General features: G+C 44.4%; 1 protein-coding gene across 2 annotated transcripts in view; it reads right to left on the minus strand.

Annotated features, from left to right (window-relative positions):
* Positions 1 to 23,193, minus strand: part of Gria1 (glutamate ionotropic receptor AMPA type subunit 1) — a 301,486-nt gene that overhangs the window by 93,851 nt on the left and 184,442 nt on the right. For both annotated transcript variants that reach the window (XM_046446417.2, XM_058579911.1), the window contains exons 8-10: positions 15,665 to 15,769; positions 2,869 to 2,979; positions 1,979 to 2,185 (exon numbers count right to left, since the gene is read on the minus strand). In XM_046446417.2, the coding sequence (XP_046302373.1) occupies positions 1,979 to 2,185; positions 2,869 to 2,979; positions 15,665 to 15,769 (423 nt within the window). The remainder of the gene's footprint in view (positions 1 to 1,978; positions 2,186 to 2,868; positions 2,980 to 15,664; positions 15,770 to 23,193) is intronic.

Here is a 23,193-nt window from a genome sequence, read left to right on the forward strand (position 1 = left end):
TAAATTCAGAGTCATCTGGATGAATTTTTCCAGACTTTTCTGATGGTTTGTGGTTGAGAAATATTTTTCTGAACCCCTTTGTTCTTTCTCAGGGGAATTGAAAAAGAAAGATGAACTTAAAGGAAGAGTTAGCCAGTTGGGCCCAATGTGGAAACCAGTTTTACTGGGAAGAGGGATAGACCCTGGCAAGGGGAGACCAAGGGAAGGACTAACCACGGAGGCATGCAGAGGTGACTCCTGCTTGTCTGAGCTCTGATGAGCCAATGGCTCAACACTGGCAGCTGGCACTGGGGGCTTATCCTCAAGTTGATCACACGGTTATTCTGCCCAGATCACAGGCTTTTTACTAAGGGGCTGAATTACATGAGGTGAAGGTGAAGATGAGTGCTGGGGAAGGTGAAAAGTTCACAGCTGTTGCCATGGAGATGACCTTAAGAGCTTGGTGGAAGTTCCCATGGAAACCAGCCTCCAGAAGCTCTATCCAGACCTCTGTCTTTCCTCAGTGGAGCTTCCAAAGTGAAAGGCAGCAGAGGAAAGAAGAAAGAGGAAAGCACAGCCCGTTCCTCAGCCTATGAGCGACCTTCACAGGTTGTCTCAGAAGCCCTCTCCCTGAGGAATATTTTATTATTTTATTATTTTTTTATTTTTAACTCCATTTTCTTCTTTTTTTGAATTCCCTTTGTGTATCCCCGAATTCTCAAAACTCACCTTGCCCTGCTATGAGATGATGAGATTTACAATTCCTTTAAGTGATTTTTTTTTTGCCTCCTGACCAGCACTGAGCATCATCATGGGGCCCAGCCTCAGTGCTTCCACTCCAAATCCCCTGCTGGAGTTTCCGGCTTCTGTGAGTGGGGCCACACTGGCCCCTTTCCTGCACAGAGCCGCCATGTTCTTCCACTGCCCTTCACTGTTCCCTTCCTCAGGCCCCTCCACGCTCTCCCAGGGCCCGCTGAACCAGTCCACGCTCTTCCCTGCGCCCTGGCTCACTCAGAGCCCTCGGCACGACAGGGCTTCCTCCCTCCCACCGCTCTCCTGTTGTGTACACTTTAGAAATTTCTGGAATGCTTTCCTCCCTTTCGGTTTGATTATGGCCACGTTCCAAGCTCTGCACCCTTTCCGAGGGCTAGGAAAACCCACATGAGCTCTGATGTGAATCATACAATTCACACTCCTTGATTCTACACTCTCGTTTACTATTCTCTCATTGTCTTTTCCTGCTTTAAAATGTGTAGATTGGTGGGGAATCTCTTGCCTCTCAATGACTCCTTAAATACTAACAAGTGCGGGACGTTCAGTGGCTTCTCGAAACTGCTTTAGTTTATTGAAGATTTTACAGCCATCATGCATGCAGTTATTTCGAGTGTGGTAAGTGATATAGAGATGGGGTAGCTCTACCACTATCCCAAAGATCGCTACTATACCAGGCAGGGTAAGGACATTCTCATAAGTTCTACAGGGAAAAGCCAAGAACAGTTCAAAGGGATGTCTGCACTCATTGAGGGAGGAAGAAAAGACAGCTTGCCAAAAGTAACATGTGAGGCAGGTTTTGGAGGAGGATCTTAGAGGTGGAGAATGGCAGGGAGCACTGTAGGGAATAGGGAGAATGGGGGGACAGGTTGGCTGAACTGGAAGTTGCACCAGAGGGTCTATAGAAGCAAGTGACTAGAAAATTAGTTTGGATCCAGTTGCATCGAATCCCAGAGTAGAAATTTAGAATTTGAGTAGGGCAGTGATAACTCAACAATCTGCCTTGAGAAAATTGACCTTGGAGCTGAAGTCACAAGATGCTGAGACCTGGAACCTGAGCAAAGCATGTCTTAAGACAATGGTTTTGGACTGATGTTATCTATTCAGCTGCAAGGATATTCAGTTGTGGGGTCTAACAGGCACTTGTGTGCAAGACTATCCAGCCACCAAATGATTACCTTCAAACCCTCTGTCTCTGCCCTCCAGCTCCACCCTGGGAGGAACGTACCCCATAGACCAGCTCTCCCACCATGCCGTTCCAGGCCTTGGTGTCAGGATCCCGTGCTCCATATTTCCCATCGCTGACGATCTCCAGACGGTAGGAGTAGCCCACATGCTTGGCAATCTCCGCTGCCAGCTCTACACAGTAGCCCTCGTAGCGGTCATTGCCTTCAAACTGGTTGGCATTCTTCTTGAGCATCACATAAGGATCTTCCTGGTAAAGAAACAAGGAGACAGAGGATGTGGGTCATGGGTTCACCCTGGCACCCTCTTCAGCATGGCAGAAGAGTACACTTTTGATGTTGGCTAACAACACAGGGCAGTCTCTCCAGCCCCTAGATCTATTTCCTGAATTTCTGCATCCATTTATAAACATCTTGGGATAAAGAATCAAGCTTTTAAAACATCAGAATGTTTCTCCATTGAAATATGATGAATGGCTTTTTAAATTATGTTCTGGGAGCTCTTGTTTGAATTTATTTATTTATTTTAGATAACTCTGGGAAAAGAGGAAGTAGATCAAGAATAGGCTTCAGATTTCTCATTATCAACCACTGAAAATCACAGCAATTTCATTTCTCTGTCCTTTCTGTGCTAGACTTAGGGGGGCAAAGGCTTCTACTGAGGCAGGGTGGAGTATGAAAACCAGCACCACTTTGTGTCACCCTTAAGTGTCATATATGAGGAGAGTGGCCCCAGAGCATGCATTGGCTTATCCAAGGACATAATGAGTCTAAGAGATGCAGAGTGAAAATTCAGGGCCTCTTATTTACAGAGTATCCCCCTTTCCAATCTCTATGTTTATCTATGGTACAGTTTTTGGCAAAAGGAATGACCAGCTCTCACTCTTTATGCTAGTCTGGCTTGAATCCCAAGCAACCTCGACAGAGGACTCACTAGGATTGTAGTGACGATGTACGTTCTGTTCTGAACGCTGGAGTTATCTCCCCCAGCTTGAGCATCGGTGGCTGCAGGGACAAACTTATCATCTTCATTCCAGTAACCAATCTGTTAGTAAGAAAAAGGTGGAGATATAAGATGGGCCAGGTAGGAGAGCAAGGAGCTCAGCATCACACCTTCATGAGGTACACCAACATCTCAGGAGACAGCAACAGCAAGAACCAAGCTTCGCAGATCCTTCCATCCCTAACACCCCGCTGAAACTCGCCATAGTGGTGGGGTATATCTGGAAACTAGCCCCCTGGAGATGTGAGGGGTTAACTGCTTACACAGCTTAATTGTTATACAATACAAGCCAGGGTTGTGGGGATTCAGTTCCCCACAGCTGTTACAAGGCCAAACCTTTCCACCAAAGTCTACGGGTGGTTTCTTTCTGTGGGCTCATTCTGAACTAGAGTTGAAATCAGATGATTTAACTATTATATTCCTTTTGCCTTTTTTTTTAGGTTACCTACATTTTTCCATCTAGATTTAACTTCCTAGAAGTTACTTTATCCTTTATTTATTTCTCTTTATTCCAAGTATAAACTATTATAATAGTGAGGATATAGTTGTGCTTAAGGTTAAATATCATTAATTTCCCAAACATCAACAGGTTATTATTTCCAACTCATTTTCCAAGACCTTTCAGCAAATATTTATTGAATCCCTATTGTGTACAAACAAGGCTTTGAGCAAAAACTTTGGTGCTGGTGTGTGGCGGGGTTGAGAGAGACACAAAGAAGTCCAAGAGAGCGTCTGCTCTAAGTACACCTCTGGTCTACTAGGGAAGACATGAAACGCTCATAGAGCCCAAGAAATGCCAAGTAAGTGGGCCTAAGGTGTTCAGAGAAGCCAAAGCCGAGAGTAGGATCCAATATGGAGAGAAAGACAACAGGAGGAGGCGGGGCTTAGGGTCTTAAGAGAGGGGACTGTCTGGGCTCAAATCTTGCAGATTAGGAGGAATAGCAACCAAGGTGTGAAGGCAAGTTCAGAGCATCCTTGGCCAGGAGGGCAGTGGGTGCTTGGGTCTAAGTAGCAGAGGGCTTTGAAAGCCAGACTTGGGAGTGTGGAATATATACTGAAAGCAGTAGGGAGCCATGGAAGGTTTGGGAACCGCAGAATGATCTACCTCTCTCTCTCTGCCTCACACACACACACACACACACACACACCCCAAACCTATCTATACCTATCTCTCCTCTTTCCCTTCCCTTCTTTTCCATTTTCCCTCCTCTTCTCCTTCTCCCTTCCGACAGTTATGTTTTGTTTTGTGATTGTCCTGCCAGGTGTAGCTATAAAGGGCAAAAAGGAAGGATAGCTGGAGGTGCGTACGCAGGAGGTGAGCAGGTCTCCCAACAGCCAGAACTCAGCTCAGCCTCACGAAAACCCAGGCACACGCCAACTGGTCAGCGCAAACATCCCCTTCACCTGGATGTCTTTTCCAATTCCTTCACCTGGAAAACTTCAGCCCTCCCTGCTGTCTCACAGTCATTAACCACAACAGCGATCATTGACAGCATCGATAATGTTCTTGCTAAGTCACAGGCTGAGTGTCTCACAGTTTCCGTGTCCTTTCATCTGGTGTGGGGAGGGTGCTAACTTATCTGTGGTAGTGCAGCTGGAAGGCGGCTGAGTTTGGCCTGGAACCCTGGCCATCTGTCTCCTGCGGCTGCTTTGCACTGTTAATGCTGTTCTTATGAAGGGGGCCTCAGCCCTGGGCTGGGAATCTTTGTTAGCACTTACGCTTTTGTGTTTCAGACACGCTTCTAAGTACTTCATATGTTTCAACTCCTTTCATCCCCATAAAACCCTGTGAAGTTGGCTAATTATCCTTCCCATTTTAAGTGTGAAGAAATTGTGATGTGGAGAAGTCAAATAATTCCTCAAGGTCACAGGGGAGCCAGGATCTGAACCAGGAATGCTGACTCCAGGGCTGTGCCAGCCAACGCTTGGGGTTCATGAGCCTTCCCATTACAGCTCTGGGGCCCCCACTTCCACCTCTGTCCCATCTCTCCACGGTACTGCAGACTCCTCATGGACAAGATGGTAGCGTCTCATCCATGTGCCTCCCCTTACAACAGCACATCCTTTCACAGAGAAAGCAGTTCAGGAACTGTGAGAGGCGAGAATGGAGCAGACAGCTGTGACCCAGCATGGCGCCCAGCACCCTGATGATGCAGAGACGGTTCAGAAGCCTGGCAGGGCTTGTGCCTCTCAGGGTACTGTGTGGAGATTCGCCCTCAGGGCACGCATGTGCGTGGTGTAGCCTGTGTGGGAATGCTTTTGTTTCTTTCTTTCCCCTCTCCCTCCTTTTCTCTCCTCCTCCCTCCCTACTTTCACTGTAAGTCCATGAGTTTAATTATTCCTACTGACTGTACAACTATCAGAAGGGAAAGTTACATCCTTTGACTTGATCCTAATTCCTCTAAAAGCCACAGCATATGAAGAGGTATTATTTAAGCCAGCAGTAGTGTGCATGCCTGTGATCCCAGCTACAACTAGCGGGAGGCAAGGCAGAAGGATCGCAAGTTCAAGGCCAGCCTGGGCAACTTGGTGAGATCCCATCACAAAATAAGAAGAGACACACAGCTCATGGGTAGCTGCTTGCCTCTAGTATTATTTTAAACAAGAGGGGGTTCATTGCTCAATATATCATCTGTCTGGCCTCACACAGACCTGGTTCAAGAGCTAGACTCTCCTAATGACTATGACCTTGTGTACGTTACTTGTTTGCTATGGGCCTTAGTTCCTGATCTGTGACTAGAATATAGTAACCTGCTTCACTGGGCCACTGTGAGAACTGAATGAGTAAATGTGTACAAAACATGGTGCATAGTTAGGGTGCCGACTAGCTGAAGATTAACAGAGTCCTACACTATGATGCATTTCAGTTTTTAATTTGCTATTGAAAATCATTAATCTCAAAAGAAGTATACATTCTAGAGCAATTCCAAACTCCAAGCCAAATTCTTCTTTACATACAGAATATTCCAGGGTAAGTGATTCAAAACCACAAAACACTGATCTAAAATCTTAAGTTATTTTGATAAAAGATAGGGGGGGAAAGATGAATCTGTGTGTACCAGACATATGTCTTTGAGAGAAATATTAATTGTTATGGTGGTGGCCCTTCAAAGCTAGAATCATAGCACTAATGTTACATTAGAATCTATAAAAAAATAATATGTATCTTGGCTTATTTATAGCTACGTTCATATCAAAAGGTAGTAGACTAGTTAAATACTATAAAAAATATTATTGTATTACTAACCCTCTTATAGGAAAATAAGACTAATATTCTCAGAGTCAGTAGAGATTGATATCTAAACTCATGCTTATGCCTCATTTAAACTAGTGGATTGAGAAATCTGGTTTTACAGTTTGATAAAAAGAAAGCTGGCAGAGATTTCTGAAGAGACATGGCACTTTGGAGATGAGAGAACATTTCTTGTTCGTGGGGAAGTGGGTTGGATTATTATACAGCACTTTGATTCTCTACTGAGGATATGCAGGAACTTTGATTCTATCTTAAAGTAAATCAGAGTTAGTAGTTTGGTGAAGATTGGGGCTACTGTTCAGGAGAGGATTTAAACAATTCTGACAGCAAGAGGTCTTCTCCTGGGGCCAGTTATAATTTTTGATCTTCTGTTTTCCATCTACCTCTAAAGAGTCTTTGAATATAGGAAATGAGTCTAGATTTTTTTAAAAAGTGGATGAAGTTTTGAAAAAGGAGATGTTCATAGAACTGAAAATTCAATTGATCTACCTTACATAGTCATCTAATTGAATCTACACACTGATATCTCTAGGTCATCTTTGAAGCCACACTCCTGACCTCCAAAAGTGACATCAATTATAATCAAAAATTTTAAAAGTTGCCTCCTGTGGCAGAGACAACTAGCTGACCACCAGGTATTCTTGTTTGCCTTCCATAGTGTAGATAGTGGCTACCTAGCCAGAAACTACCTTTCCCAGCCTGCTTTGCACCTACTTGGGCTCAATGATTGTGTTTTTGTCACTAGAATGCAAGGGAAGTGATGCATATCTCTTCAGATGGACCCTCAACATCTCCACAAAGTTCTCAGGGTTTTTGGGGGGGAGTGGGGCTGGGATTTTGGCTCAGAGGTAGAGAGCTCGCCTACCATCCATGAGGAACTGGGTTTGATCCTCAGCACCACATAAATAAAAAAATAAATAAATAAAGATATTGAAAAAAGAAAGTTTTCATTTTTTCCCCTCCCTGGTGTGTTTGTTAAATGTTGACAGCCAGAAACACCCAAGTAGGCAGTGGGTCCTCTATAAACCTGAGTCTCAGAGCCCTCAGGTTAAGAACTAGTCACTAAGTAAATAAGAAACAAACGTCAATTGCATTAAACAGCTGAGATTTTGAAATGTATCCGTTCACAGCACCTAGGGTCATCTGGACTAATACACTTAAAGGATTTGAAGTTAATAAATTTGTCTGTAACTTCATCTGAGTTCTGCTTGAGGTGTTATTTCACTGAATTAGCCAGCTTCCCTCTTCCCCTTTGGCTGGCAGATCTATGGAAATATGGGCCAGAGTACTGTGCTCCCTGATTACCCAGAAACAGTCAAAGAATTTCCCACTCATTTCATAAGCAGCCACTCATTTGCATGAATTTACTAGGTATGTGATGTCAGTATATTCTAGACACCAAGAAGAAAATAAGTAATACAAATATGGTCTCTGCTTTTAGAGACCACGGTTAGTGGTGCTATGGTTTGAATGTCCCCTCCAAAACTCATGTTGAAATTTAATTGCCACTGTGATGGTACTGGGACATGGGACCTTTAAGAGGTGACTGGATCCTGGGGGCTTCGCCCTCTTGAGTGGACTAATGCTGTTATTGGCTCCACCTTCACGAGTGGATTGATGCTGTCACTGTGAGGGTGGGTTAGTTATAGCAGGGTGATTTTTGTCACAAAAGAGACTGTTCTCACCACAGGATGCCCTCCATCACATGGTGCAGCAGAAGGCCCTCAATAGACACCAGAACCTTAAAGTCAGATTTGACAGCTCTAGAAGTGTGCAGAATAAATTTCTTTTCTTTATAAATTATCCAGTCTGTGGAATTTTGTCATAGAGCAGGAAACAACTCAGACAAGTGGCAAAGTGGTAAAAAGGAGAAGAAAGACAATCCATATCCAGATCAGGGTTTGACAAATTATAATATCTTAAAGGGCCAGACAAGAATTATTTGAGGCTTTTGGATGGTGCACTCTTTGTTTCAACTGCTCCTGTCTGCTGTTGTAAGGAGCCAGCCATAGATAATATATATAAACAGATGAGCATGGCTGTGCTCCAAAAACCTTTATTTATGGACACAAATTTTAATTTTGTATAATTTTTACATGTCACCACATCGTCTTTTTTGATTTATTTCAACTGTTTGTTGAAAAAAAAAATTAGCTCATGGGCTGTACAAAAACAGGTGGTGAGCTGAATTTGGCCTGTAGGCTTAAGTTTTCCAATCTTAATTTAGATCAACCAAGCAGTAAAAGTATCTCACAAGGAGTAAGCAGTATCGAAAAAGTAAAATAGAGTAATGGCTCTGCTGGGTGGTGGGAAGCTACTTCAGATGGCTTGAGTAGGGAGAGCCTGTCCAAGATGGCTCCACCCAAGCTCAGACCTGAATGACAAGGAGAAACACAGCGTGTGAAAATATAATGATAGAGAAAGCCAGGTAAAGGAACAGCAGGTGCAAATGTCCTGAAGAGGAATGAACTTGATGTGCTCCAGGAACAGAAAAATGCTAGAAAAAATACAGAGTAATGAGCCAGAATGAGGAACAGGAGCTGATGTCTGGGCTTTGAAGGCCAGGGTCTGGAGATGACTTTGTATTTTACTGATGACAGGAACCCAGTGAAAAGGTTTAAGCAGAGGAGCAATAGAATTTGATTCATGTTTGAAATTTATTTTCCAGACCTTGTGGTGCAAAAGTGGACTTGTTAGAGGGACAGAAATGTAGATGGGGGTCCGTGACTGGCAAGGGGGATACTGCATGGAGCCTTGAGGTGGCTTGGGCATGGGGTCATTGAGTGGAAACGGAGAGAAGTGATTGGATGAGGACTATACCTTAGAGCTCTAACAGGATTCAGTATGTCCAAAATCAAATGGCAAAAATTTAAAGGTAACTACAGAGGTCATATGGAAGAAGAGCGATGAATTCTTTGGGATATTAGAATATTGATTATTTTTAAAAATAGTTTTATTTAAGTAGGCAGATAAATCGTGTATTCACTGTGTTCAACATTGATATTTTGAAACATCTGCAGGTCATGAAATGGCTAAATCTGGCTAGTTAACATACTCATCACCTCACAAAATTTTGAGGTGAGAATGCCTAAAATTGGCTCTTTTACCATTTTCAAGAATTTAATGCATTGTTATTAATTATAGTCACTATGTTATATAATAGATTTCTGGTATTTATTCCTCCTAACTAAAATTCTTTTTAATTTTTTATTTGTTTTGTTTTTATCAGTATGTTTTAGTTACACTTAATGGGTTCATCTTTACATACTCATAGATACATATAACATAATTAGCTCCATTTCAATTCTCAGTCTTTTTTATTTTCAGTTGTAAATGAGGTTAGAACTGGGAATAACAAACTTGAGACAGGATGAAGAGAATCAAATCAAACTGAAATGAATAGATGCCTTCCACTAGGTCCAAAAACCAGCTATGGGATCGGTTGGGCATGGTGGTACATGCCTGTAATCCTTGCTACTCGGGAGGATGGAGCAGGAGGATCACAAGTTTGAGGCTAGACTTGGCAACTTAAAGAGAGTTTATTCTCAAAATAAAGAATAAAATGGGCTGAAGAAATGGCTAAATCTGTAGCTCAGTGGCACAGTACTTGCCTAGCATATATGAGACCTTGGGTTCAATCCTCAGTACTGCAAGAACAAAACAATAACAACTAACAATGACGAAACAAAACCCAGCTATGGGATTAATGGTGATGGATAAGGATGTTAAGTCAACAATCATTCTGATCCTTTGATTAAAAAAAAAGTGAAAGAATTTCCTTGTATAGTTCTCCTGTGGGCAGCCATTTATGAGAATTTGATTCTATGAATTTGACAAGGTATTTTATTCAGAGAGGGTTCCCTAAATCAGTACCCAGGGTGAAGTGGAATCTCTAAATGGGACTTCCTAGGACTAAGTTTAGCAGAGCCAGTGCCAATCCTGGTTTCTGAAGCTCCTAAACTTTATGATGGATGGACACTTAGCACACACACGTTTCAGTGTGATGTCAAGGTGGATCTAGGTTCCTAGAGGGTGTGTTGGCACATGAGCAGGCAGGATGTAGCTCAGAAGATCAGGAGAGTGTCCCAGAGGCCCTGAATCGGGAAGAAGCAGTTTCTTTTTATTACACACACCAGGTAAGGTCACGTAATGTTCATCAAAACCAGCACAACTAGGTCACCCTTGAAGTCTGAGAAATCAGTGTGCCGGGAGGCTGGCAGAGTAAAAGGCCCCACGGTACGGATGTGGAGGAAGGGATTTTCAGAAGTCAGATCCCTGTAAACAAAGAATGTTTAAGCTCACATTCTAAGAGAGGATTTAGTCACTTGAAAGGAAGTTTCAAAACAGCCTTGGGATCTAAAAAATAAAGCACAACAATTTGCTCCTGGATCTTAAGTTTACGCTCTGACTTTAGCCATTCATTCTATGGGCTTGCATGGCAGCCTCACTCAAACTGGGGACTGACATAAAATCCCTGTAACCTGTTGGAGGGAATTTAAAATACAAACAACAAATAAACAAATGTGGGCTGAAGGTCTACTGGTGCTACTCTCGGGAACCTCCTATTATGGAGGCTGCAGGCATCGTTTCTTTGAATCCTGCGGCAATCCTGTGCTCTATTACAGAAGGTGTAACTGAGGTTCCTGGAGGCTAAATAGCTTGTTCAAGGTCTTGTGTCTGGCACGGAGTACACCTGAGACTTAAATCCTGATCTGTCTGAAGCCAACATTCTTAACAATTTGGCTAATGTTTCTCACAACATCTCTCAGAGCATCAGGAGCCCTCATGCTGGGGAGGGAACTTTTGAAATGTGTAGATTGCAGGGGCCTCTTTTCTCCAAAAGCAGGGTGCCCAGGGGCCAGGACCCAGGAATCTGCATTTTCAGCCAGGTGTCTAGGTAATTCTACTATTTGCTGAGAACAACCAATCTCTTTGTAACACCTCCACTTGACGAGTTCTTCATAGAGAGAAGGTCTTGAAGAGATAAAAGGCTCCTGTCAGTCTCTAGAAAAGGTTTGAGGTCAACTCCTCTGCTCCTAGAAGTAATGATTTTGGGAAAAACCCATAAAGGGTAGCTTGTGTGTTGATGAACGCTCTACCTCCCTTTCACAGAGGAAAGGAACCACATGATCAGGGGAAGGAGGTTGGTAAAAATGAGATCACCTGGCACTTTTCTTCAGGGGAATGCAAGGTGTCAGAGCTGAGAGGAATTCAGGGTTGTCCTGCCCATCTCTAACTTATTTTAAAGACCCAGAGAGGCTCAGAGAGAAGCTGGAGACCACACAGCTAGAAGATGGCCCCTTTGGTGGAAGTCTTTGTTTCTATTTTGACTTGTTACACTACAACTATGCTCCCAAAGCATCCAGTCTACTGCTAATGTGTAGAAATGAATCTTTTTTTTTTTAAACCTCTCCTGTACTCCAGAGAGCAAAATGCAGATCCATATCCACATTTTAATTGTGACAAACACACAGCTGTTCGTGCATTGTGTAGAAATACCAATACAAGCCACAAGAAAATGCCAATAATTTTTTTCCCTCCTGAGGATAAAAGGCCATTTTGAGATTCTGAGGGACAGTCCAGGTTCATGGTCAGTAATTTTCTGTCTAAGAGCAACCTGCTAGCTTGTTCCAAATCTTCTGCCAAAACTCTCCTGTTTTTGTCTGCAAGGCAGAAGGTGATACCGCCAACCTTGCTCACGCTCTGCAATGAAGACAGCCTGGGGAGGAGGTCACAGGGGCAATGATATTCCCCTCGCTGCTTTCCCTCACTCATCAACCATCAGAAATGTCCTGATTGTGTCATTCTGATCCACTCAGCCTTGGCTACAGCTGTGGCTGGCTGAGTAAGGGCTGGAGAGGCAGGGTCCCCATGTTAGGGCTCCATTCAGCCACAGCTCAGTGTGAGACCCCAGAGAGCCCACTGGGCCTCTCTGCCTTAGTTTACTTGTCTGGAAAAGTGGGCTCTATTATTAAGGTTGATATAATTTACAACCACGCTAAGGAACAAAAGGCTTCGAAAGACACAAACAAGCCACCTCATTGCTTCCCCCATGCCAGTCACCTGCCACTCTTTGGCATTTCCCCTAGATGTTGATGAACACCGACATAGGGATTGTTCACTGAACAGAGATCAGGTGCTCATCCAGACGCTGTCCATTTCATAGATGTGGAAACTGAGGGTTATGAGAGCTAAGTGACTCGGCAGATGTCTCTCTGGCAGTAGGGATGAGAAGAAAAGGGGGTAACAAAAATGAACTCAGACGTGAACCATTCCTGGAAGAGCATCAGGCATAGTGGATGTTGTTCCCATAGGTATCCTTGTATAATCCCCACACCAAAGGTTTGCTGGAAAAGACAGGTAGTGGGCCTAAGGTAGCTCATTACTGAAGAGCTACCTTAGGAATGAGCTCTGGGAGCCTTCAGGTTGCTCTCAGTCCAAGAGAGAGGATGAGATGGTGCCAACGGTCACCATAGCCAGTGTGGTGATGTCCTTTTGGAGTCAAATGTGTTGTGGGAACACAAGAGGACAAGGGTAGCTTCTTCTGCATGGGGAAGCCTTAACTACAGAGAAAAGACTTGACTTTTGTGGTAGGCAGAATAATGTCCCCTGAAGACGTCCATGCCACAATCTGCAGAACCTGTAGACACGTTAACTTACCAGCAAAAGGGACATTGCAGAGTAATTAAAGTTACAGACCTTGAGTTGGGAGATCATCCTGGATTATCTGAGTGGGCACAATACAATTATAAGGGTCCTTAAAAGAAGAGAACCTTTCTTAGTTAGGTTTGAGAGAAGGAGGTTCAGTAGGGGGATGTCACTGGGTTTGAAGATGGAGAACAGGAGCCAAGGAATGAGGGCAGCCACTAGAAGAAGTTGGGAAAAGTAAAGAAATAGTCTACAGTAAGGGCACAGCCCTGCCAGCACCTTGGTTTCAGCCCAGTAGGGCCTTTAGAATCGTAAAGTGATAAATGTGTGTTGTTTGAAGCCACTGTTGGTAACAACTCGTTAAAGCAACAATAGGAAACCGATAGGTTTGACGAGCAGTGTGAGCTGAGGTGGGGCTCCAGCCAGAACAGAGGGCACAGAGGATAGGCTTCAGGGGTTTGAGGATGCAGTGTGTGGAGAGCAGGCTGTGCCCTGCTCTGAGTTACGCCATGATGTGGGCAACTGTGGTTTTCAGGCTGTGCCTAGCCCTGAGTTACTCCATGTTGTAAAGCAGTGGTTTGTCATGAGCTACTTTATTTTGAGTCCAAGTGCTGAGGTAGAATGACTCCACAGCTTATTTGTACAAGTAAACAGCCAACATCTGCTCACCACAACCTCAGGGCACATTGATAACTGACATGTGCCAAGTTATCCAGCAAAATCAAGGAGCACCTGAACGCATAGACATCCCAAATCATGTCAGGAACACCAGGAGCTTATTAAATCCACCTGAGACAACCCCTAACCTAAGACCCATTAACAGGTGATTCCCCCCCCACCCCAAGACTGGGCATGGTGACACCCTGATCACTCTCAAGAGCCTTGCCCAGGAAAATTGCCAAAGTGACAAACTTCCGATTCCCAGTCCTTCTGGGCTTCAGCATAGAGCAGTTTCTCCTCTCTGGGACCATGACTCATAGCCCATTCCAAGCTGACACCAAGCTGACACTGGGCACTGACACTCTGAAACTAAAACTGCCATTTGTTTGGATCCTCTGCCTTGACAACTGTGCAGAACTGGCTCATTAAAATACTTATCTGACCACCTTCAGTGACTCCAACTCTGCATTCATCTCTCTCTCTGCCTGTGGTCTTTGTACAGTGTCCTGTAACCCTCTGGCTGCCTTAGCCTTTCTTAGTTTTTCCATGACATCTATACACATATACACGTGTTTGTATTAACATATATATCGTCTTGTGAAGTGTGGTGTGTGACTTAAGTGTTATAGATATTAGAAATTAAGATTGGAACGGAATAAAAGAACTTGTAATTGTCCAAATTCTGACTCTCAGGCATCACCACTGCTAAAAGTGGTGACCCCTGATCACTCTCAAAGTGTGGCTTGTGAGTTTATTATTATTCAGTAAATGCTGACATTGTGGAAAGACACAAACATGTTTGGCCTGTGTTAATGGCATAGTTTGCTTGGGATACAGTGAGTACACAGTCATCCAGTAGAATGTTCTGTGATGATAGAAGTATTCTCCATCTATGGCATGAAGTACTTGCTATGTGACGAATGCCACCAAGAGATGAATTTTCTGTGACGACGAATTTTTAATTTTTTATAAATTAAAAAATTTAGATAGCGACACGTGGCTAGTGGCAAGTGCATTTGGCAGCACAGGCAGAGACAGCGCTATGTTTGAAGTCATGGGACAACTTTCAATGTGCCCAGGTCTAGCACTTTGAACTTCTGGACCCCACAGATCATTTAAGTCCTTTAATGATCCTACGAGGCCAGCATTTATCATGGTGATCCCTGTTTACCTGATGAGAGAACTAGGGCACTAAAAGCCCGGGATAACCTGTGCAGTGTCCTCGCCAGGTTAAGTAATGGAGTCAGGCCTTCCATTTCCAGGGTTTTGGAGCCCGTGCGGTGACCCATGGTGCTCTACTACCTCACTGTATGGTGCCTGGTCGTCACCATGCCATGTCTGGCAGTCATCAGGAATTAGACACGTGATGCAGACCATGGACAGAGAAGCAGAGGCTGCCTTGAAATACAGGAGGCCAGGAAAGGCTTCCCTGGGCAATGATATTTGCTCCAAGTATTGAAGACTGAGGAGGCATTGGACGGACCAAAGAAGGGAGAACAGCACAGAGAGTCCCAGGCAGAGGGAACACATGTGAAGTCTCTTTTGCGAGAAAGAACATGGTATATGAAAGACAATCAGAATGACTAGAGTGGAGAGAGGAAGGGAGTATCAAAGATCAAGTTTGGAGAAATTGGCAGAGAGCAGATCATATCGCGTCTGGTTGAATTTTGAGTGTTATCCCAAAGATTTTAACAATATATTTTTAAAAAATATTATATATATATCCTCCCCCCACCCACGCATGCATGAAATATTCACTTTGACTTCCGTATGATAAGTGGAGTGGATGTGACTAAGTGTGGATTAGAAGAAGATTGTTAACTTCATCAATAAACATCATTCTCAGATTCCGACTTCAGAATCCCTCAGGAATAGTAATGGCATTTTGTATACATCCTTTGTAAAAAGATATATTTTCAAAGTGTTTTCCTATCCCTTGGGTTTTTACAAGCACCTTTGACAAAAGCAGGGATTTTTATCTCTTTTCTGCAGATGGAGGAATACATCCTTACAGAAGGAGTCTGACTCCCCTGCACCCTGGTTGGCTACTCCCCACATGGCCTGACTCTCTTCAGTCCAGGAGAGGCAGCTCCCAGGCCCTCAGCCCCACCCAAACCTTTGCTCAGCCCTCTCTTCCCTACACATGGAAGCAAAGGTGATCCTTACTTTTCGGATGCCATCGTGTTTCATTTCAATCACGTGGAGAGTGTAGTTGGTCCTGCGTCCTTTCTCATTGAACTGCACGTTGCCGGTCAAACCTTCAAACCGCACCTGGGAAACAAAACCAAATGGTGAATGAGGAACTCAGAAGCTGAACTTCATGTTTGTCTGCTTTTCCTGCTAACATAAAAATCCAGAACCCAAGGATGTGACTTGGAATGAGGTCTTTGAGTTGCCCAAATGTTACCACTTCCCTTGCCTAAGGCAGGCATCAATACTAAAAATTTCTTTTCCACTGAACTGAGAATAAACCTGAATATCATTTTCAGCCATTCCTTCAGGCAAACACTAACAGTGGGTCAGAGTGCATAAAAATGTGGGAATCTTTGTGCCATTCCTAATCAAATACCCTCACCATACGCACCCCTTCCCTAGACACACATTTGAAGATAAAGAAACGGAAGGCGACCTGCAAAGACAAGGGACTGATGTGCCATCATAGATAGGTCAGGAGAAGACCCAAGATCAGAAGCCAGACCTGTGTTGGGTTATGCTTGAAAATGGTTCCTCAACTCCTCTGTGAGTTTGGGGGAATAAAATGTCTGGAAATGTAAAGACTTGGATCTGACTCCAGCTTCCCCATTAACAGCTAAGTGCCCTTGAGTGATTTACCTTTTTAAGCTTCCAGTTTCCAAACTTTGGGCTCTGCCTACCTTAAATGACATAGCTAATAGGAAAGTCCTGTGAAAGTGGAAAGCACCCAGAGAAAAGGCCATATATTCAGAACATAGTGTGCAGCGTTTATAGAGGTCTCAGGTGGTTAAAACTCAACTTGTATCAGAATCCCAAAATATGCTGCCTAGGATTTCTCCTCTTCAAATCAAACTTTCATGGACTTGTATCTTCAAGTTTATATGAAGAATCAACTGGTCAACCTGGGGATCCAAGACCTTTTTGGAGTCCAGTTCAGAGCCTGCTGATCTGTAGATGACCAGTGGATCCCAGTTAAGTCCACCCTCAAATTGAGAATGAGTCTAGCTGTGTATCATCAGCTTAGGTACAAGGAAACACATTCTCTAATGGTGACCCACCTTATATCCTCAGATCTGTCTTGCCTAAGGCCAGAGAGTTAGGTATCTTCCTGTTACAAGGGCCAATTTTGCCTGGGATCCAGCACTGTTTGTTTTTTACCCTTTGAATAGTTTAAAAGAAGTCTTGCAGAGTTTCATCTTTCTCTAAGAGTGATCAGTTAGTTCTTCTGCATTTAAGAGGCATAAGCATATTTGGTGTGTGTGTGTGTGGTGTTTGAGAGTGAAAGAGAGACTGTGTGTGCATGTGTGTGTACCTGTTCTGAGGCTGACCTTGCATCTCCTTCTGGTTTGAAGTCTCAGTGGGGAGGCCGTGACAGGCCCTGAGTGCTGAGCAAATGACACAACGAACTCTTCCTTTTCACAACTGAAATCTGGAGAAATGTCCAGCTCTGCAAAAGTCTGGATTGTTCTTGCTTTTCAGAAAGAAAACAGAGCAGAGATCCTACTACAATGAAAGGAGATGTTCCAGGCCATCAACAACTTCACCTCCTTCTCCCCTTGGTCCTCTTTTGCCCACATTAAGCTTTTCCATTGGCTCAGGTTCAGGGTAGTGTTGCTACGTGGGTGGGTATCAGTTTAAGAGACTCTTTTAGAAGAAGGACAGAGTGGGGTAGAAGTATAGATGACTGGATGGTAGACTGAGTTGTCCCGACCAAAGGAAGTGTCACTAGCGATTCAAATGCGCACAGCATTTTGGCCCCAGTTTCAAGCATCATACTAACCATAGCACATTGTATGGCAAACTACTTCATCCCTCCATGACTCAGTTTCCTTATTTGTTTAATAGGACCAATTCCAGTTAATTATGCTTTTTGTTCCAAGGGTTAAATGAGATATTTATGATCAATACTTGGCCCGTGGTGTGTTTTTGAAAACTGCTAGATATTACCTTATTGTTACTAAGAAAGATACTAACGCTACCACCATTTCCCAAGTATTTCATATTTATGAAATGCTTTCACACATACTGCATCATCTATATTCACAGAAATTCCGTGAGGTGTGCTCTTTGGAGCTCATCATCTTTATTTACATGGGAGAATCTAAAACTCTGGGAGCTAAAGTGATCCACTCCAGACCTAGGACTAATAACTGGCAGAGGCAGGCCTAAAGTCCAGAGCTTCTGATATCTTCTGGAATCTTCACTTAAGATATGAAGCAGCACCTCAAACAGGAACCAGTGGTACTGTGCAAGGCTCTGGGTGGACCACACAGAATGTGCAAGGAAGCATGTGCTACCTGCCTTCGACTACCACCCACTCCTGCTGGGTGCTTCTAGGTGTGCTTCTAGGTTCTTTGTTTAACTAGAAGGCCATGGGGTCGTCACAGAACCTGTTTCTTGGTTTCCTTCTCAAAAAGCTGAAAAGTTTAGCACATCATCTGGGATGTAAATGTTTATGAGTGTATATTGTGTAGATGATGATGATGATGATGATGATGATGGAGATGGTCTTGATGATGATGGTGATGATAGTGATGGTGATGATAATGATGGTGATGATGATGATGGAGATGGTGTTGATGAGGTGATGATGGTGATGATGATGATGATGGTGATGATGATGGAGATGGTGATGGTGATGATGATGATGGTGATGGTGGTGATGATGGTGATGATGGTGATCATGATGATGATGGAGACGGTGATGATGATGGAGATGGTGATGGTGATGTGATGATGGCGATGATGACGAATAAACTGTGCCTTGTAGAATGGGTAAGAGGTCTGCAAAATAAGAGGATGTAAGATAAAGGCCCTGGATGTGGTAATTTGTCTCACAGAAGGGGAGAGTAGGGGTCTCTTTCAGCAGAAATGAGAATTTTGTCACTGTCACTTTTACGTGCTTGCTTCAGTTTCTGATAAGATCAAGAACTCTTGCAAAGTTCCAGGGCTCACATGTCCCCTTGCAATGTCAGTGTCTTCACAAGAAGCCGTTTCTCTGACATTTGCAGAAACCTTGTGTGTTTTTGTTAAAGAGCCATAACAGTGGGTTTTTAGCCATTTTACAGATAAGATTACTGAGCCTCAGATCTGAAGGCACTTGTCTTCAAGATTCATAATAAGTGCCAGGTGTGGTGGCACACTTCTGTAATCCCAGCTGCTCGGGAGGCTGAGGCAGGAGGATGGCGAGTTCAAAGCCAGCCTCAGCAACAGAGAGGTGCTAAGTAACTCAGTGAGACCCTGTCTCCAATAAAATACCAAAATTGGGCTGGGGATATGGCTCAGTGGTTGAGTGCCCCTGAGTTCAATCCATGGTACCTCCACCCCCCAAAAAAGATTCATAGTAAGTCATTAGAAGCCTAGGGTAACTGAAGGCTCTTACTCTGTATTTGGGAGAAAGTCTTATACACACTGTAGAAAGTCAAAGCACTGGAGAAGGGGAAAGGAAACATCCCAGAATCACCATGCCATGAGGGCAGAGCAAGGCAAGGCCCAGAGGAAGGTCCAGCCACAAATCATTTATTGTGGAGAGCCAGGACTCAGGGTGAGAGGAAGCAGCTTCTCAGAAACTTCAGCTCTGTGTAAACCCCAACCTGCTGTCCCCATCCATCAGTTCTGTGCTCTGGGAGCTTAGCCATGCTCTCTGACCCCAGAGTGAGTGGGGTCAGACTCATGAAGGCCAGGCATTGCTTCCTGGTCCTGCTCCTGGCGCCATCCTGGTGCCTGTCAACTCCCTCTGTGAAAGATGGAGAATTAACCTGGAGTTTCCTGTAAATGGTATTGGGTGGGCACTAAGTGCCAGCTCAGAGTCCCCTGCTGGTGGGGAGGCTGAAGCACACATTTTCTTTCCTGCCTGGTGATGAAAATGTCTCCAATACTTGAGGCATGTTAAAAAACATTTTTTTTTCAATGACACTTGTTAAAAGCATGGTAAGGAAGGCTCTCTTCCAGACAATTATGATAGGTATAGGATCATGTTTATGGGTTTTTCAGTGTGGGAGAAAGAGATCAGGCTCATCTTCAAATGGGCAAGTGGGGATTTATAGCGAAGGAATAAGGTGGGGTCAGTGGATGGAAAATTACTAAGAAGAAACAGGAAACCTGAAGGAGCAAGGGAGATTCTGGCCTAATAGGATTCTTGCTGAAGACAAAACAGGATCATTGTAGATTGCCTGAGAGATGGTGAAGGTTGGGGAACTGGATCATGGAGGATCTTGCTAAGTTGACTTAGTTGGGTTCTTTGCTAACGCTGGATTTTATTTGGAAGTGCATGGATAAGTCCAGGAGATTAAGAAGCCTAACTAAAGTTTGACCAAGCATGGAATCTCTGTCAGTTGTCAACACTGACATCTTTCCCCCAACCAAAATGCCCTGGGGGAGACAACAGGGCCACTCTGGACCCAGGGCTTCTACACACTCATTACAGCCACCTTCAGGAAGATCCTTCCTCTGGTCCCTTCCTCTAGGTCCTCACTTGTGAGGCCTGCGACCCAAGACTCTGCTGGATCTAGTTATTCAAGACAGAAGAAGTCTCAGAAGCCCTCTGAGGTTGCACCTTTCCCCCTGAGCAAAGGGAAGAATAATCCTGAGTCTAACTATCTCATGCAGTTTCCTGAAGATTCAAAGGAGCATATGCATTATGCTTTTTTTTTTTTTAAATTTTGAGCTTTATGAGAAGCCACTGAGGGAAGAAGCACTATAAAAATTGTGTTCATTTAGTAGATGAGGCAATTCAGGCCTAAAAAAGTTGAGTAAGTTAGTCCAGGATTCCCCTGATAGTATTGGGTGGAGCCACAGTTAGAATCCAGCTCCTTTCTTGCTAAATTCCTAACAGGCCAAGTGTGGCACCCACAAAGCCTTGCTTGCTCCATCCCTCTAGTCTCTTGCTGGGTGTCAACATCCTCTCCTAGAACCTTCAAAACCTGGTTTGCACCTTGTTCAATTTCACCCTTACTTTAAGGCTTATCTGACCATTCATCTTGTTTTACTTCTTGTTCACTTTTTTTTTTTTTTTTTTTGCATTGCTAGGAGTTAAAACCAGGGCCTTGAGCATGCTAGGCAAGCTGTCCACCACTGAGCTTCATCTGCAGCCCCACTTTTCACTCAAGTGTCCCAGTTCCCATGGTAAATGACGTGTGTTCACCCTAGTGAAAGGCCCAGGTGCCCTCCTACCGGAAGCCTTGCTGATGTCCACACTCCTCAGTGATGCCTTCTGCCCTGATTGTCCATGAACCAAGAGCTGGCTTATGTGATTTAACTTTTCCTCTACACCTTTCTAGCAATTATTTCTCATATGCTTGTCTTGCCTTCAAAAACAGATCTTGAGGGACTGTGTAGACTCCTATTGCCAACCCTATCCCATTTGGCAATGTGCTGGCCATACCTGCACTTCCATAGGCTTGATTATTAATCGACAGATGATAAAAATAAAGGCTAAGAGGAATGAAGCATATTTAGAGCAGGTATTCTAAACTTGAGGTATTGGGCTGGACTTCTTGGAGTGTCTATGTTGGCCCCACTCCTGGTCATGCAGAAATATATGTAAGTACATGTGTACGTTTTTCTGGGAAAAAGAGCCCAAAGATTTTTCTTGTCTTTAATCATATCCCTAAACGTTTATGACCTCCCACAAGTTAAAAGCTTGACTTGGGGATTTGGGGCTTTTTTTTCAACCAGAAGCCGACATATGGGCCCCCTAGTGCCACCTCCTTCCTGGAGTACTAAGGGTTTCCAGGATGTGAGCTCATTAATATTCTGGACAGCTCCCTGCAAGGCAGGCAGGGGGCAGGCAGCTGGGCTGATTGTCTTCTCTCTGCTGCTAGGAAATTGCAGCAAGGGAGAGTGGGTGTGCAGACAGTGCCCAAGGCCATGTGCTGCAGGGACTGTGCCAGGGCTGTGTGTCTCCCCTGCTGGGCTGGGTCTTTGAGGCTTCAGAGCAGTTAAGTGTACAGAAAGAGGTGTCAGCTAAATGTGGATTGGAGTCCAGTTTCACCACCACTGAGCTATCTTATGTTAGGAAATTTTTAACTTCCCTGAGGTGCAATTTCTCCATGATTAAAGCACAATTCCTGACACTAGATTTTTTCAGTGTTGTATCGAGGATTCAATGAGATAATACATGCACGTGTACATAGTAAGCCCTTCACACATCGTAGACATTATTACCAGTAAGTGTTACAATTTGACTTTCCAGTTTTCTAGCCCTCCAGGTAGGCTTTGCTGGGACTCCAGGCCTAACTCACAGATCGGAGCACAAACTGAATCACAGTCTTATCCCAAAGTGTTACCTGAAGGCCAGTGGTTAGGGCTGCAGAGACCCCTCAACCCCTGGGTTCCCAGGCATGGATGGCATCAGCATTTACCCAGCTCTGGTGACTGCAGCTGCAGCCTGGTGGCCTGGCTATTTTTAGAGATGGGTCTAGAAGGCGAAATGACTGGGCAGTGGACATGCCTATGTGTGGAAGACCCCGGAAGTCAATGATTACAAGCAAAACCTCTTAGGGTCCTAGGCTAGGGCTGGGTAGGAGGAGGGGCCCTGGGCAGGAATCTGGTTAAACCACTGCAGTTAGGCTGCTGTGTGACCTGGGAGGAGTCACGGGGCACTCTGGATCTCTTTTACAAAGTGAGAGCAAATGGGAGTCAGTAATCTCTAAGGTCTCAGCAATACACTCTTGATTCTAGGTGCTTAACAGAGATTTGGAAGGGCATCAGTGTGAACAGCTGGTTTAGGGTAGGAACATTCTGGTTGGTTTGCTTTTTCTCCATTAAGGCTAAAGGGTTCTCTTGAGAGAAGGCCTTGCCTTCTCTTATGGTCCCCAGAGCTTGGCTCAAGGCCAGAGCAGGCAGGCAGCTCTCAGGGAGCTGCTGATGGACAGGCAGGCACACCCACGTCTTGGCTTCAAGACAAATAAAAGAGGTCACTATTCTTTTTAACTGCTTTTAACTGGTAACTACTTCCTCTCCGGCCCTAGTCAGAGCAGAAACAGAAGAATGAGTATATATTACAACCAGAAGGACGTGGGGTAGACCATAAGAAAAAAAAATAGACTGAGTTCTTGGAGCTATTTGAGACTGAGGAGCCAAATTTCCAACCTACTCATTTTCATGGATAAAGAAAAGGAGGTCCATGGGAGAGCACAATGAATATTTGAAGGTTGCCCAGAGAGACTTGGAGCTTAACTCTCCTGCCTCCTGGCTCAGAGCCCTTGCTGTCACTCCACATTGCCTCCCAGCCTTCATCCCTGTCACAGTGGCGTCAGAATATCCTATCAGGGACGTCATTAAGATGGGAGAGGCTGGGGAGTCAGAAGGCTGTGGAGCCAAGGGCAAGTCCCTGGGACCTTGAGAAACCAGACTCACATTGCAAACAGAATCTGTCTGGACTGTGGAGTCTGGAAGAGCATGTTAAATAATCTGGGGGCAGGCGCTGCCCCTCGGGCAATCTTTCTAGAAGCTGCTCCGGTATCTGCTGTTGCTGCCTAGTGATTTGGAGGTCGCCCTGC

This window comes from Marmota monax, unplaced genomic scaffold (genome assembly GCF_021218885.2).
Source record: "Marmota monax isolate L192 unplaced genomic scaffold, Marmota_monax_Labrador192_F-V1.1 WCK01_AAM20220418_F8-fsc00188, whole genome shotgun sequence".
Classification (NCBI taxonomy): Eukaryota; Metazoa; Chordata; class Mammalia; order Rodentia; family Sciuridae; genus Marmota; species Marmota monax.